Source organism: Conger conger, chromosome 7 (assembly GCF_963514075.1).
Source record: "Conger conger chromosome 7, fConCon1.1, whole genome shotgun sequence".
In the NCBI taxonomy this organism is placed as follows: Eukaryota; Metazoa; Chordata; class Actinopteri; order Anguilliformes; family Congridae; genus Conger; species Conger conger.
Window position 1 is genome coordinate 33,924,079 of NC_083766.1, and position 16,063 is coordinate 33,940,141.

Here is a 16,063-nt window from a genome sequence, read left to right on the forward strand (position 1 = left end):
TTTCAGGAGAGAATATCAAACAGAACAAGCAGTTCCTGGAGATGCAGATGCTACCCACTGCTAAGCAGTGATAGTGAATATATCCTGCATTATTCATGATGTTAGAACAGCATGTCTAAACGTGTTAGAATTGTAATCTGACAGTTAGTTATGTGCTGTACATTCACACAGGTGTGTATACACTCGCAGGATTAGTCTGCTACACCGAGTATAAGGATGGTCATGAGTGCAAGATCACATTCAAATAAAGCCATGTATATATAAAAGAATGTTTAATTATTTTAGTCGTGACAATCACATTTAATTTCAAGATTTAAAGAAACATTACACCATAAAATATCCTTTGTTTTGTGTGGTGGAGGGGGGGATTGGATTTTAAGATATTCACATCAAAAGGAAAATCTTAAGTTTTAACATGATTTGTAAGTAAAGCCCACAAAAAACACAGACCAAGATGCCACCATGCTTTAGTAATTTATAGAGAAATATTCTATAAGTGTGTGTCTAATGCCATAATGTTGTTTTAAGATAAAACTACTTTTTCCATTTTTGTTGTGCAGAACTCTGGCACCCAAAACTCCAATCAAGGGTAGAGATACGTGATATAGTGTTTATACAAAATATTCAGTTTAATTTTATGCATGATGTGGTTTTAAGGATATTTTGCATATCACAATATTTTCAGGCAAGGTATCTAAATTCCTGTAGCATTGCCATTTGTGCAATTCACATTTTGCTAAACCTACACTAGTCTGCTCGTCAACATTTTCTTGATCCAGCTGGACTATTCTTAAATTAGATGGTGTTGTGCATGCCTGCTAATAATATTATTAATAATAATATGCTGCCTTGAAAATGCAATTCATCCTAAGGTTATAGAGACATTATATGATTTTTAGCTCATAATAACCACCCTCAGTGGAGAGTGACTTCTATTTGTGCAAACGAACTGCACAACGGTCCAAGGAGGAGTGTGGAATCAAGTGTGGATGACTCAAGGAGCCTTTGAAGGTTTGAAGACACCTTTGAAATCCCTGCGGGAGCTCCTAGCCCTAAGCCCCCACTGACAGCCCTTATGATTAAATCATGAAAGGAGCGTGCCTTTGTGTATCTGTGAACTCAGCGGTAACTGCACTAAGCAAAGACACACAGGGCAACTTCAGCAGTGTGGGTAACATCACTTCTTTCAATTCCAATGCAGAAACATAATCCGCCTTTGGACAGTTAGCAGAGTAGCCGAAGACTCTCCACCAATATAGCACAAGCGCTGAGCATGGCATAGGACATTCCTGTTTGTTTCCTGTCCTCCAGGAAATTTAAAAACACAAATAGGCTCTTTGTACATGTTCAGTAATTATCTATGTAATTTTTCTTGCCTTTGGGAGTCTCAGATCTGTACCCTGAAAATAATTTGTACTTTGCTTTCAAGGGTATGGAAGCTGTACCTATCTGCTTCATTAATTCGACAGCAGGGTAGGTGATCTAACAGATCTCACTGCAGTGTATCTTCAAAGATAACTTGAAATCCACAAAAAGCATCTGACATCATAACATCTTTCAGCCATCTCAGTGAAAGATGGGCTAATTGAAGTTAGACGCTTTTATTAAAACTGACTCCTTACAGGTAATAAAAAAATCTATTTTATCATCCATAATCAAGTCAAAAAAAATACAAATAGGAAGCAGTAAATAGAAATGTAAGTGTTCATGCACTGTACTAACACACACACACAGGCATGCATGCATATACACAGGCAAACACATGTCCATGCATCACAAAGATAAGTATTTGAAAATGTATGCGACTTCATGAACCACATCCGTTTCTCCTGCTCCCACAATCTGACTTTAGATGACTCACAAATTCTTCAAATTATCCTGCTTGCACAAACTGCAGGAGCCATCATAGCTGTCATAAGAAATGGCTTCAGATTAATGCAGGCTGCTTTAAGACTGTGTCTGTTCTTTCCTGCGGGCTAATGCTGTAAACAGATCCCTTGCACAGGGCTTCCAATTTAGGTACTTTGAGTTCACAAGTAATTCAGAGGCCTTAAAACTAAACTCACCTCAAAGAGGCAGATAATTTGCTGATGATAGCATGAAATTGTGCAGTGTGCTAGAATCCTCCCCTTTGTTCTATTCTCAATGCTAAATGCTTAGACTAAAAACTAAACACATGCAAGGAGGATGCAGTTCTGCCCTGGAGCCTTCTGCGATAACATTCTTTGAAGTTGTAACACTATTTTTTGTCTATGGATTACACAAGACCAAACTTGATGCTAACTCTTGGGTAAGAAACATTTTGAACAAGCTGTCCAACCAACACCACAGCATTTTTTTCCCTAGCTGTGAAAAGCCCAGAACACCACGAAACAGTAAACTTCTGTTTATGATCACATCCTGAAGATCCAGAGCATTGACACCGTTGCTCAGCCTTCTCCAAAAGTTCCTTAGTTCCTGGTATGCACATACACTTTCAAAACTCTGCTAGGGCACCAATCAAAATTCTTGCACTCACAGAAAAGATGTCCACTGTATTAACCTCCAAGATTTGGACCTCTCAATGCTGCCAAAACAGGAAATGTGGGATGCCTGATAAACTGAGCTATTTGCAGTTCCATCCCATCAATTATACCGCAGCCTCTGTTTCTGAGCAGACACGTACAAAACGCATCAAATGAACACCATGCCCTGGCAAACCTATCATTATCGCTGTCTATGGGAAGACGCTCGACCACCGCCAAGGCTTTTAACTACTAAGCTCCCTTGGAAAATATCTCCACAAAGCATGAAAGAGCAGAAATCCCCCTCAGCTCCACTTCAAATGGAGCTTGGGGCAGGTGTTTCTCCTCTGCTTCTACCTCAATTTCATTCAAGTTTGAAATTTCATTACAAGAGCAGAAACAAAGCCCCGTCATTATGAGAATTGAAAGAAAGGAAATACTATGCTTTATTGTCTTTTTAAAAACAAAAATAATTTTTAATAAAGCAAAAAAAGAAACCAGCCCCTGGGAGAATACACAGGGGGGAACTCAGAAATAAAGTGACCAGGTGTTTTCCATCAGCTTTCGAGGGCTGCAGCCACAGTTGATATTTGCTGAGAACTTAATGCCACTATGGTCAGTGTGCATATATTGCTCTGTTGCTGAAGAGGTAAAATTACAATACTAGTAGTGTAAAGAGATAAAAAGTGCAGCCTGTGGCCTAGTTAAAGAAACACCCAGCTGTTGTGGCCAAACAGGAAGTGAGGTTGTTTGACACGAAGACCTAAAAAACAACCAAGCGCATAACTGGTTCTTTTCCAAAGAGGCATTCTGGAAGCAAAGAACCATAGACTGCTACCCAAATATGACAGTCACTCCAGAGAGCAATCGCTTCGAAAGCCGAAGGGTAGCACCATCAATCAATGCCATCTCTCGGAGCAATCAGCCCTTTCGGGAGGTATGGCTTTTACTCAATGTGAATCGGAGATTCAATGCCAGTCTTCAAGCCCGTCCATTAGGTGCAGTCCAGATGGGGACGGGGAAATGGGGGTGGTTTATTGTGTTCATTTCCTTTTTCCAGGGCAACTGCTGTTCACATCACTGACACTGAATGGCATTAGCATCTGATATGATTCCACATGGCATGGTAGCAGCCATGTCTGTTACTAATCTCTATTTGCTTGCAAGTGGGCTCCTGTCTACATGCTGGAGCCGAGTTGCTGGGCAAAAGGAGGAGAGCATTCAATGCACAATAGTGGCCTCTGGTCCAAGAAGACAGCTGCTCCCTCCTAAATAAAATGTGCCCCTGAGGAATCTTCTGTGAAAAGGGAAAAAGTGACTCAGTGGATGAAAACAGTGGATGTTTTATGATAGAATTAGGTGCCTTTTCAGTCAATTGAAAGAAACAACCATTTTAAAGAATGCAAATATCAAAGAGTTGTTTGATATTGTTTCTGGCCAGTACATGGACACATGGGGCAGGGGCTGGGAGAACACAGTGTAGATGCTTCTAGAAAGGCCTTAAGGCTGGAGCTGCAGCCGCAGGAAGCCAATGTCTGTGTTGTGACAGACAATATGGAGAAAAAAAGGAATGATTCACACAAAACAGAGTAGTAATTTCCGTGGTAATGCATTCATAAGGAGTGATAGGAGCGGTGACACGCCACAGCAGAATGGTGCCTCAAGTCCCTTTCACCACTGAACCTCACAGATGACGCTTCAGATTCCAGGAAACTAAAAAAAAAAACTTGATGAAATTCTGCTTATTTATTAAGCCCTTGGCCTTAATGTCAAGGGAAAGGCAAGATTGTCTCAGACAGCCCTGGCAATCCTGGCTACCGTCAGAAGGCTAGAAGAAAAGAAGAAAGGGAGGTCTCTGTTAAGGAGGTCAATTTCATTTACTGACTGATGAACAGCCCAATGGGGACAAATATAGCTCCTGTGTTTCCTTTCAGCGAAAAACGGTAGGGCGGAAAACCCCCGGCGAAAGAAGAGCGTCTCTCTGTGCCACGAGAACAAAGAGCGTTTAAGCACACTCCCCCTTCTTACCTCAGGCTAACTCTCTTTCAAAAACAGTTTGTCGAATCTGCCACGAGAGGAGGTAAACACTCAAGATAATGTGCAGTGCACTTTCAGCAGAAGTTGTTCAGCAAAGTGCAGGCAAACGCTTCGCATTATGTGTACAGTGTTGTGGCACTGCAGAGGTGCATTTTGCCAACTCTTGCTCCTGGAAAAAAAAAAGTTTCAACAACGAGTCAATACCAAGAGGAGGAGTTGGCCTTATCAACCGACTGGAATAAATGATATCACAACTATTTACCCTATAAGGCAGGGAGAGGTTTAGCTCCACGCTGCAGTTATAATTAGACGAATGGGAGTGTATTATCACTCACAAGCTTTCAGTGCATACCTTGAGTCATTCCAGGTTTTGACTCAACATGCAAGGATACAACAGCTAGAGTTTTTCTGGCTACAACATACTCGCAGCAACACTCAGCAGTGAGACTCATTAAATATCTTGTTCTGTTTGCCTGCTTTCACCATGTAAGTCACAGGAGAACAGCAGAAACACAGCAAGAATATGTAATATATAGTCTCAATTCAGACGCTAATGTGACCAGTGGACTTTTGAGCCAGCAAATGACTCTGAGCTGGGACTGCCCCCCGTTTAGAAGAGAGTGGTGCTGAAGAACTGCAAAATTTCTGTTTATTGGAAAGAGTGCCTGAGGGTCACAGCATACCTTCAGACCGCGAGCCCCCCACCATCACCCCCCTCTGTTCTCTTTCTTGCTCCCCCTCTCTCTCTCACACACACATTTTATTACTTCCCATACCGGGCCCACTACGTGTAAGGATTTGGTCCTGTGCACAGCTTGAGATGTACTTCAGGATTTCATGAAGAAAGGTTTAGCTTTTCTCTTCCAAATGGAGAGAGGGTTTGTGGAGGAATGGGGGGGGGCTCCATAGGTGAGCGATGGCGTAGAGGATTGTGTTGTAATGCGTTTTATTGACCACGCATTCCTTTTCTCTCCCATCATGATGACAGTAAATAGAACAGCCAACAGGACAGGCCATCACTGTATTGGTTTTGAAATGCTTGTCACACAATGCTGTGCTTACAAAGCCACAAGTCAGGGAACCTCTCCTGCCCAGTCTGAGTGTTAAAATGATAAAAGACCCAAACCTAAGAGTAGCGTCCTGAATTCCTGTGTGAAACAAAATCTGACCTGACCAGATGGGGGTCTTCCCAAACCTCCGGCAGACTGTCTGGACTGTCTCTCGGCAGCAGGCCACGCATAACGTCAGACCCATCTCTGCCCCGCCGTAAAGCACGGTTATTTCTCTGCCGTCGTTGGATGATCCACTTTTATTTTTCCTCCTTTATCTCTCCTTTTACACATTTATAGCTCTTTTAACACTGAAACAATTGTACTTGACCCCTCCGGATGGTGAATAAATCACTTGGAGCCGAACGGTGGTGCTGCCGTAGTGGGCGTGCGAGGAGAAGGAGAGGGGAGGGGCAGGGAAGGGACAGTGGGGACGTAGGCACGGGGAACCAAGCGGAGCGGGGGGTTTGTCTCCCCAACCGGGAGAGCCAGGGCTGAATCCACCATGAACCTCACCCTTTCCACTGAGACCCAGGCCACCTCCAAAATAAAAATACGGGCACAGACACACCCTGTACAACGTAGTCAGTGTACCGGATGGTTGGTTTTTTTTTTTTTTTTTTTCGTCAAAAAAAAAACAAGAATGTCTACCTGACAGCAGAAGCCGATTTGCGAGCTCGTGGGATAGGGCAGGATTTTGGAGAGAGTTGACAGAGCGGAGCCTCAGGGTGAGCTCGATATGTTGGAACAGGTAGAGCCGAGTGGTAAAAATGCTCCCTGCACTCCTCAAACGCACTGCAGGACTGGGGAGGCGTGCCGCATCTGTATGAAATGTGTTTGTTCTGTTTGCAAACGTCTCTGCTTTCGCTCCCTTGAGGGCAAATATGAGATGACTACAATAAAAGTTGGGAACCTGTGTGTGTGTACTTGACTGGAGCTGTGGAAGCGGATATTAATTTGTCGCTTGAAAGAATACATCTTTCCCGCATCTTCTTAAGTGCAACGCCAGCCTATCGCCGGGGTTTTATAATTGAAACTCGGAAAAGGGGGACTGACGCTTTAGGTGTAAGAACACAGTGGGCAGTGAAAGGAAGGCAAGAGGAAAAAGCTGCATTTTCTGAAAACTAAACTGAAAAAAACTGACAAATATCACAGAAGTAGGCCTGGGTGTACTTGTTACATTTCTGGCCTTTGCTGAAAGTTGCTATTTCGCAACGGTGAAATGGATGGAGTTACTCTTAAGAGAAAAAGTTTGAGTTTCCTCAAAGAGAAAAAAATGTGTTAAAGAATCTATTTTATAATTATATACACTCACCGAGCACTTTATTAGGAACAACTTCATTATACCAACTTATTCATGCGATTATCTAATCAGCCAATAGTGTGACAGCAGTGCAATGATGTAGTTACAGGTCAGGAGCTTCAGTTAATGTTCACATCAACCATCCTAATGGGGAAAAAATGTGATCTAAGTGACTTTGACCATGGAACGATTGTTGGTTGCAGACAGGCTGGTTTGAGTACATCAGAAACTGCTGATGTCCTGGGATTTTCACACACACTAGTCTCTAGAGTTAGCAAAGAATGGTGCAAAAAAACTGTGAGTAGCAGTTCTGCAGACAGAAACAGCTTATTAATGAGAGAGGTCAGAGGAGAATGGCCAGACTGGTGGAGGCTGACAGGAAGGTGACAGTAACGCAAATAAGCACACATTACAACAGTGGTATGCAGAAGAGCATCTCTGAACACACAATGCATCATAACTCTAAGTGGACAGGCTACAGCAGTAGAAGTCTAAAACATAAGTCTAATAAATACCTAATAAAGTGTATATACAGTGCAGTGCTATCAAGGCTCTCACCTGGGCAGTCCTGAGTTTGTCTGACAGGATGTGATGACTTGAACCTTCAAAGTGAAACTCGGAAATCTGCTTTAGATTTCTATTTGAGCTGAGGCTCTTCCTCTCTCCACCCCCACTACTCCCAGCATTAATGAGCATTAAATTAAACAGCTGGATATATCACTAGGCTTTGCTAAGATAACAATGCAGCCGTTCAAACTTTGATTTACAGGGCCTCGGGTGAAAAGGGCACAGACATGGGGGGATGGCATTAAATCGTGCGCCAAATAACATTGGTTCGTGCTTCATTAGTGTTATGTACTTTGATAAGCCACCAGGGGTGAATAACTGTCGAAGGCATCCATCTTCCATTCAAACAGACAAGCCTTCCTCGAATAAACGGCTTGCTTGTGCCCGGCTTACCCCTCCTATCAAGGTTCCACACGGCTTATCTCCCTCACACTCCAGCTATTTGTAGGACAGTAAATTATTTCCTTAAATAACGTCTTGGAACTTCCTGACCTTGTCCGTTTCGCCGGTCTCACATCACTCCCCTTCACTGCCACCATGTTGGCTCAGGTGGGAAAAAGAAGCCATGGCCAAAAAGTAGGGCTCCACGATATCAGGACAATATGCCATAAGCGATAAGATAGTTGAATATTGCGATGAAGATATGGCCTAGCGATAAATAAAAACATACTGAAGTGTGCACAGTTCTAATTTCTTTCTGCTTTAGGTACACTGCTAACGTAGACCCCAGACAACGAATAGCCTATGCCCACTGAATGAAAAAGGCTATTTCCAACATGCTTTTATTGAAGAAATTGCAAATGAACAGCCAATCTATTTAACATAACTTTAATTTTAATGAATACAATTTATTCCGGTTCAAGCAGTCTTTTGCGATGTGTTTATCTTGCATGTTCAAATCTCCATGAGGATAAATATACGATATACAATGCAGCTGCAGCTGCAGCCCTACCAAGAAGCTGACGCTCACCAGGCATTGTTGATCCAGGACCTAATGTACACTTTTCTCCAGAACTTGAACGATGAATTATGGGTGAAGGAGGAGCCAGGTCATGAGGACAGGGGAAAGGGTTCCAGAAAGTTCTGCCTTCGCAGTGTAAGCATTCGTATACCAGCAGCCAGTAGCCATCAGCCTGCTGGCTGCTGGTGAAGATTTTCAAAAAAAAAGTCGAAAGTCACAACTTCCCCTTTCCTTGAAGGGGAAGTTGTGACTTTTGACTTTTTTTCTGATGGCTACTGGCTGCTGGTAAACGCATGCTTACACTGCGAAGGCAGAACTTTCTGGAACCCTTTCCCCTGTCCTCATGACCTGGCTCCTCCTTCACCCATGCTGTTGGTAATCAGCCTCTTTGAACAGAGTCATCACCATAAAATGCACAGCTACGCTCCACTTCACCCATAATAGATTTACCCGTGACACCAAGCGCCTTCAAATCAACCCCCCCTGTTTTCTGCCCTTCTTCTCTGAGAAGCATACGGAAAAGATAAAAATGGCGCTACTCTGCCCAAGGTCTCTTGGTTTCAAAGCATCTGTTAAGGGCCAGGCACAGGCACGGACGGTTCAAAGACCCTGAACCCACAAAGTCCTATCTGCACATCACAGAGAGCATCAAAGGGAGATGTCTAAAAAAAATAAAGGCAGAGCCAAGGCATTATTTTGGTCTCTGTTTTGCACAAAATGGTTGCCTGGCTTTGAATGTCAAGCTATATCGATGCTTTCGGAGTATCAGATGGCTTCTGACTGAATCTGATTAAGGCAAACACCCGATGCAATATGTGACCTTTTTTTCCTTGCGACAAACATAAATGCCAGAACAAACATTTAACATTAATAGTCTTGAAATGCACCGAACACAGTCTCCAGCGGCACAAAAAACAGCCTATTTGAGGAGACAGGAACACAATTGTATCGCTTCTCCAGATTACCTCGACGCATTGATAAGAGCAGAATTAGACAGCTGTGAGGGGATTACACTGACACCATTAGAGGGGATTTAGCGAAGAAATTCCATTTTTTCTTTATGGCTGATTTCTTCATATATTTACGTCTTTGCCTGTTCCAGCAGACCCACTGAATCCAAGACACATCAAAAGAGGCAGACGGCCTATTAAAACAAAATTACAAGAAAGACCCATTAAACACCACTTGCAGAAGCAGTAAATGCATGCAAAAGAATACATTCAGGCAGGTAATGGGTGCTTTGGCGATCAATGCTAATCCTCCGACCCTGGTGCTGGCCTCCACATCAATACATTTATATTAACAGGCCTGTAGTGCTGTAAAGACAGCTGAAACAGCCCGTTTAAGCACACGTAGGCCTCGACAATGGGGAAGGCTTTCAATTCAAAGTCCCCTTGTGAATAGGCCAGAGCTGAATATATACCGCACGGACATTTTAATAACAATGATTATGTGCATTTGAAGTACCTTACCAACCTCTGAATTCCTGATATCACCAAAAAAATAACAGTAAAACCTCAGCTGGGCTTGACCCCAGCCTGGGCTCCTCTTACGTTTCCTCACTAGCAGGAGATCGGTTTGCCCGCGACAGCCGGAAGGGTGAGAGTTTATAGTTAGTTAAGATTTTTTTGATGGCTATTGATTTTCTTTAAGTGCGCTCTGACAGCCGGCCCCAAGGGTTCTCACAATCCAATCGAAATCAGAGCTCTCCCAGCGGGATCCGGGCGATGGCAGGAATTAAGAAGCACTTTCATGAACTTCATGCCTTGTTACGGTGAGGCAGCCCACAGCACCGTCACACGGGCAGCAAGGAGGTGTGGGGCTCGGGGTGAGGTGGGCGGCCTCTCTGACACTCCGCCGCACTTGTCTGTCTGCTCTGCGGTCAGCCCCGTTTGACCACGGACTCAAATTCCGCCATTTTCATTTCAGTTGATACTGAAACCAGACCGTCCGTGTGTCCAAGAATAAAACACGGAACAAAGAAAATGGCCAGATGCCAATTTGTATACTGTGTACACGTGATCAAGCAGAACACAGTCTCTTAGAAAGAACAGTCAACAGAAAATAATGTGCACGACATACACAGTGACACCTAGATCTCAATCATGTTACATTTCACTACAAAATACAACGTCATCTTTGATCTCGCTTTTCATTATCATTATCTCGAGAAACAGGGGAGGTTATGGAGGAGAGTAGCATGGACAATATGATATATTTTCTTTCCAGGGGCACATTTCCCAGAAGTCATTTGAGAAATTCAGAAATGTGGTCCCTCTTCAACAGAGCGAAGATTAGTCCATTAACAGATGAAGAGATGAGCAGTACAGAGGGGTGAGACACTGAGGTTATGGGACGGGGGTGGGGTACCAGAGGAGTATGAAGGAAAGACCAGATGCCTCGTACATCACATGACTGGTGACAATTTTATGTAAAAGCCTCTCATGCCCCCCCTCTCAATCCAAGCTGGATCTTGAGAGGGGGTTGCTTAGGCGAAAGAGAAAGTGCTGGATCGGCCATGACAGAGAAATCCTAATGACTAATTAAACGGTCAGTCGGCTTGCCAAATCATCACGTCCCTTTCATAATCTGTTGGCTTTCCGTTGATTGAGTTATATCCAGCCCATTACACAAATGCTCGCATTAGCGTGCGGCTTTGGGACACCTACTGCTCCTCCCAGGGCCCCAAATCTGTCAGCTGGAGTACGATTCAAAGATCTGAGGAAATGGGACGGCTCTGCACCGGCGGAGACTCTTAGAAAGTCTGCTGATAAATACAGTTAATTGAATATGCTAATTCAAATTCCAAAGCCATTTTTTCCTCAACAAACACCGCAGAAATTTTAGCTTTAATTGAAATTGACAGGAAGCTGACACAGTTCATTTATGTCCCTGTAGGATGATAAATCAGTATTCCCTCTTCACACCATGAATCAAATTCACTGGCGTGGCAGCCACGAAACATTCCAGCTACGAGCAACGTTTTGATATCAGCTGTGGTTCATCCCCAAGGAATCTGTTTTTGGCACAGTTGCTTTAGTAGAATTTTTAATTTTCCTGCACATTAAACACAGATTCCTTTCTCCCTCTCTGTACACACACACACACACACACACACACACACAAAGAAATGTTTCAGGTGGCACTTGGTGAAGTCTAACTTTTTTGGCAGTCAGTCGACTGATGTTATTAATAGTGACATCACTAAAACAAAACAAAAAAGAGAACAACAGTGAAGGGGTCTTTTATGTGGCAAGCCCACACCTACACATGCCATGATTCACCGCCTCATTCATAACTGATGCACTGCAACGCTCAAAGAAAATAAAGAAATGTTCTTCATGTTTTTTTTTTATATGCAAAAAAACTGTTTCATATATCCAAATGAATTTAGAAATAAGAGTCTAATCCTGTGAGCCAAATGAGATGCGGCTGGCAGTTTGAGGTAGTTATGGTCGTTCTACACTGTGGAATCTTTTTGGCTCTATTGTATCAACTCTTTGGAAAAAAAGACCACCCTTTCATGTGCAGAGCTGTTGAAAACGGGAGAGCGAGGGTGCAGTCCTGCAAGCCTATTCTGGAAATGTACTGAAAGAGGCCCTACAAATTTGTCATGGCATTTACGCTATATTGTGCTGTTCAGAATGTGGTTCAGAGATGTGATACGCAGAAGTCTAAGCTCTTTTGGCAGTGGGTAGGGAGGAGAAGGTGTCTTTCATCCTTACTTGAGAAAATTAACTGAATGCTGAACCTCAGACTCTTGCAGGATGGTGTAGAGAACACTACCTCCTACTTCGCTGGTAGAAGAAATAAGCTAGCCTTAGCATACAGGGGAGGCCAATGTCTGTTTCAGTCAGTGACCTGAAAGACTGCTATTATAGGAGGAAGGTAACTTGTGTGAAGAAAGGTGCAGAGAGCATTGGATAAGCCCCTTTCCTTTCACATGCTCAGTCCAGGTGCTTAAAAAACCCCCCACCCCATCTCACTCAATGTTCCTTATACCATTTTTATAGTCGTGAAGTTTTACAGGTCCAGGCAAATCAGATGAATTACATAACCAGCACTTTTTAGACCCAAGGCAAAGAAAAGCTGTTACCACGACGTCTGGATAGCAGACAAACTCTGCTATAATTTCAGGACATTTACTCAGAGTTAAACAACACAGTCACAGCAACAAAGCCCCCCCCACACACACACACACACACAAGAGACAAATTGGCTTATACATATCTCTATTTTCCAGAGAATTATTAAAAGGATGCAACATGTCTGTGTCACCCAAGCATTAAAAGCAGTAAAACACCACTGGCTGCCCTTAGGGATGCATTAAATGGTTCAGACTACCACCGCAAAACAGAACTGTTCAATTTCTATGTCTGTGCGATTTGTGTTCCATTGTATCTAAGGAAGCATATATTTTTCCACCCGGTGATACTATCTCTTTTATTTGTTATATCCTGTAGAGGGGTGACACTCCTGTTTTTTTTCTAGCGGCTATTCAGCTCCCAAGTTCAAATCTGCCTACCACTCCCCATTCATTGCACCCCCCACCCCCCACCCCCTGGGATAATATACCCTGACAATAGCTCCCCGTCAGGAAATCACTATCACCACCATCTCATTTTTCCCCCCTCCCGCCCTCCGTGCCTTTATTCCAAACCAGACGCAGGTCTCTGAAAAGAGAGCCTGCCTGATGTTGCTATCTAAATTGATGTGTTGCTTTTTATTTGTTCATTTGTTCCAGAACCAAAAACACGAAATGAGATAAGACAGTACGCACGTAGCAGCAGGCATAACAAAGCATTGCAACAATTTCCATTTCTTTTTTGTCACCACCATCCGTTCGGAAACCTAAGGATGCTGTGAACGGTGACTAAATGCTCATTCATCTCCAGCAGTAAATAGCAGCAGTGTAGGAAGTGTCAGTGGTCGAAACCCTACACGTTTCCATGCTCACAGGGGCAAACTGCTTTTTTCTCAGCAGGAATATGACAAAGCTGACATAATAGCACTTAATTGTTGAGGTGTGAAAGGATTAGAGGATTTGCTCAAATGAAACTAAAAAGCACAAGCAACTTCTGCCCACTCTCAAGGGTCAGCTACCTCAATGACCACAATAGGATCAGTTGATGAAAGCTTGTATGTGTCCAAATTGAACAACACCCAACTCCTCCTGCCTCTGTACTCTCAGAGACCAACTGCAGTTTATTCCAGGGACTGAAATGACACATCTTGTGGGTAACAGACATGGATGCCTTTCTTTTGAAAAAAACTAACAAAAAAAACATGGGTATATCATAATCCTTTTTACCACAATGTGAGTAAGCAGGCAGTCATATTATTTCTATCCACCCCTGTACTGACACTCAGGATTAGTGTTCGGGGGTTACATGCCAAAATTTGAAAATAAGACAGTATCAAACCTTACTGCCACAACGCCATTAAATACTCTCAACCCCACTCCACCAGAAAGGGGTGGAAACGAACTAAAAGCAAGTCTACCCACCGTAACTGAGCCTCATGCATGATTCTTATCTAGCCAACAGGCAGCGTCAGGTTGTTTTATTCCATAATTTACTTTGGGACCGTATGCAGTCGCTGGCTGTTAATATTTCGTATGGAGGGAAACATCTATATGTATATATATAGGTCCCCACATGCTTGGGTTGAATCAATTACCAATGGGGTTACTTGAATCCATAATGCGCGCGCGTGTTCAGTCAGCGCACACGAGTCGAGTCCTGCCTGAATTTCCCTTGTGTGGTATAAGCACACAAAATATATTTTATGCACTGTATAGTTCAAGAGTAGGCTACCACATAACCAATACTAACACAGTACTCTACTGCTCGCGTTGTAATAACACATGTACATTAGAAAGGCTAGTGTTGCATAAACGACTTGACTTCTCTCTCTCACTTTCGAAAATTAGCGGTATTTGTATATTTACCAAAAATTTACCAAAAGTCTAGTCGCGACGGGAAACATGCCAGAAATTTCGCCCTTGACCATTACACAAATGTACGCAGTTATTTGTTGGATTGGTGATTTTCTAATATTGAAAGGAAGCTGGGGTTACAGTGATTCAATACTGTGGGTAACATGTATGCTCACCCCTCACTTAACGAAAGGTGTGTAGACTACGCCAGGAAGGAACAGCGACTTGTGATAGCCTGTTTTCATTCCTAATTCAAATACCCAAATACCTAGCAAGTGAATCATGTTCGGCAGTTACTCAGCACAAACGTGCACGTGAAGTCTCGCAAGATACAGTTCCAGGAAACTTTGTGGAGGCTAGCCGTCTTAACCGTCTGTCTCAATTTATGAGGCTGTAGCTACTAGTCGAAACTTGTTGCTGCTTCAAACAACAGATTGAGCATTTATTATCAAAACATGGTGATCTAGGCTATCTCCACGTACAAAGATATATGTATATTTAAAAGCCATTGTCGATATTGCTGTTCAGCGATACAAATAGGCTAAGACAATTAGGAGGTCATTTTAAGATGTTCCGTGGTCCACGGTTTTTTTCTCACACTTAGCGTGATTTGTTGAATTCGTGTTACGATACAATATAACGTTTACATTTAAAGAAAAACAGTAATCATTTACCTTGAAGGAACATCGCAGATATGATGATGGCACCAACGTAGTAGGCTGCCGAATGCATCCTTCGAAAATCAAGGTTCTTTGATCCTATTTCTGAATTACCTGCAATAAAATAACTCGTGGAGTTGATTTCCTCCGAAGGGACACAATGTTTAGAGATTTATATGTATTTTCCTTTTATTTTGTGGGTTTATAGGAGATAGCAGTGCGATCCCAGATAGTTCAGTTACTGAGACTAAGTATAGTCGAGCAGGTACAGTGGCTAGCAACGCTGAGCTTGCCGGAGGGTTTGTGCGCCAACTCCTCCCTTTTCGCCCCACCCTCACTGATATCCCCCCGCCCGTAACAAAAAAGACCTTGAGGGGCATTCCTGAATAGGCTACCCGTTTTCTTTTCTTTCACATTAAGCCAACCTCCACGTGTATATTTTTAAAATTTACCGAGTTGTGCTATTGTGCGCGCAGCTACCCATTGTGGATTTGAAATGCAATACTGAGGTTACAGTTAAACTGTGGCGCGTTTTTTTGGTAAATTGATATTATCGCACACTTGACTGCATTTAGGGTTTCAGACCGATTACGCGTATTTGCGTGTATTCACACGTATACACATCATTAACGCATTGCTCTTCGAAAAACAATTTATATGTGTTAAGCCAGATGTTTAAACAGGAGTTTTACACGTACCTGTATGAAGTCAGGCTTGGCAGTTGTAGACTGGGTTTCAGGTTTCTGCTGTTCATGTGCCTCATCATAATTTCACTTAAAAGCGATCCTTTGCTTCGGATTTACTTCATTTTAGTTCGCATAGTACGGTGAAGGGGGGGGGGGGGGCTCTGTTGAAAACGCCAAAGTAGTGGATACAATAACGTGTTTATTACACGCTGTTTTACGATAACCGTATAGGCCTATATGGCTCACTTACTGTCCATTGACGTCTGTTGTTGACTGTGTGAATTTCCTTGTGTAATTAATAATTAATAGTATGTTTATGTTATTATGGGCACCATTTCAAGCTTCATTTAACTGGTTAT

At 42.9% G+C, this 16,063-nt stretch overlaps 1 protein-coding gene across 2 annotated transcripts in view; it reads right to left on the reverse strand.

Annotated features, from left to right (window-relative positions):
* Window positions 1-15,301, reverse strand: part of alcama (activated leukocyte cell adhesion molecule a) — a 67,507-nt gene extending 52,206 nt beyond the window's left edge. For both annotated transcript variants that reach the window (XM_061250167.1, XM_061250166.1), the window contains exon 1: window positions 15,034-15,301. In XM_061250167.1, coding sequence (XP_061106151.1) covers window positions 15,034-15,091 — 58 coding nt within the window. In that variant the 5' untranslated portion in view covers window positions 15,092-15,301. The remainder of the gene's footprint in view (window positions 1-15,033) is intronic.
* Window positions 15,302-16,063: the final 762 nt, after the last annotated feature.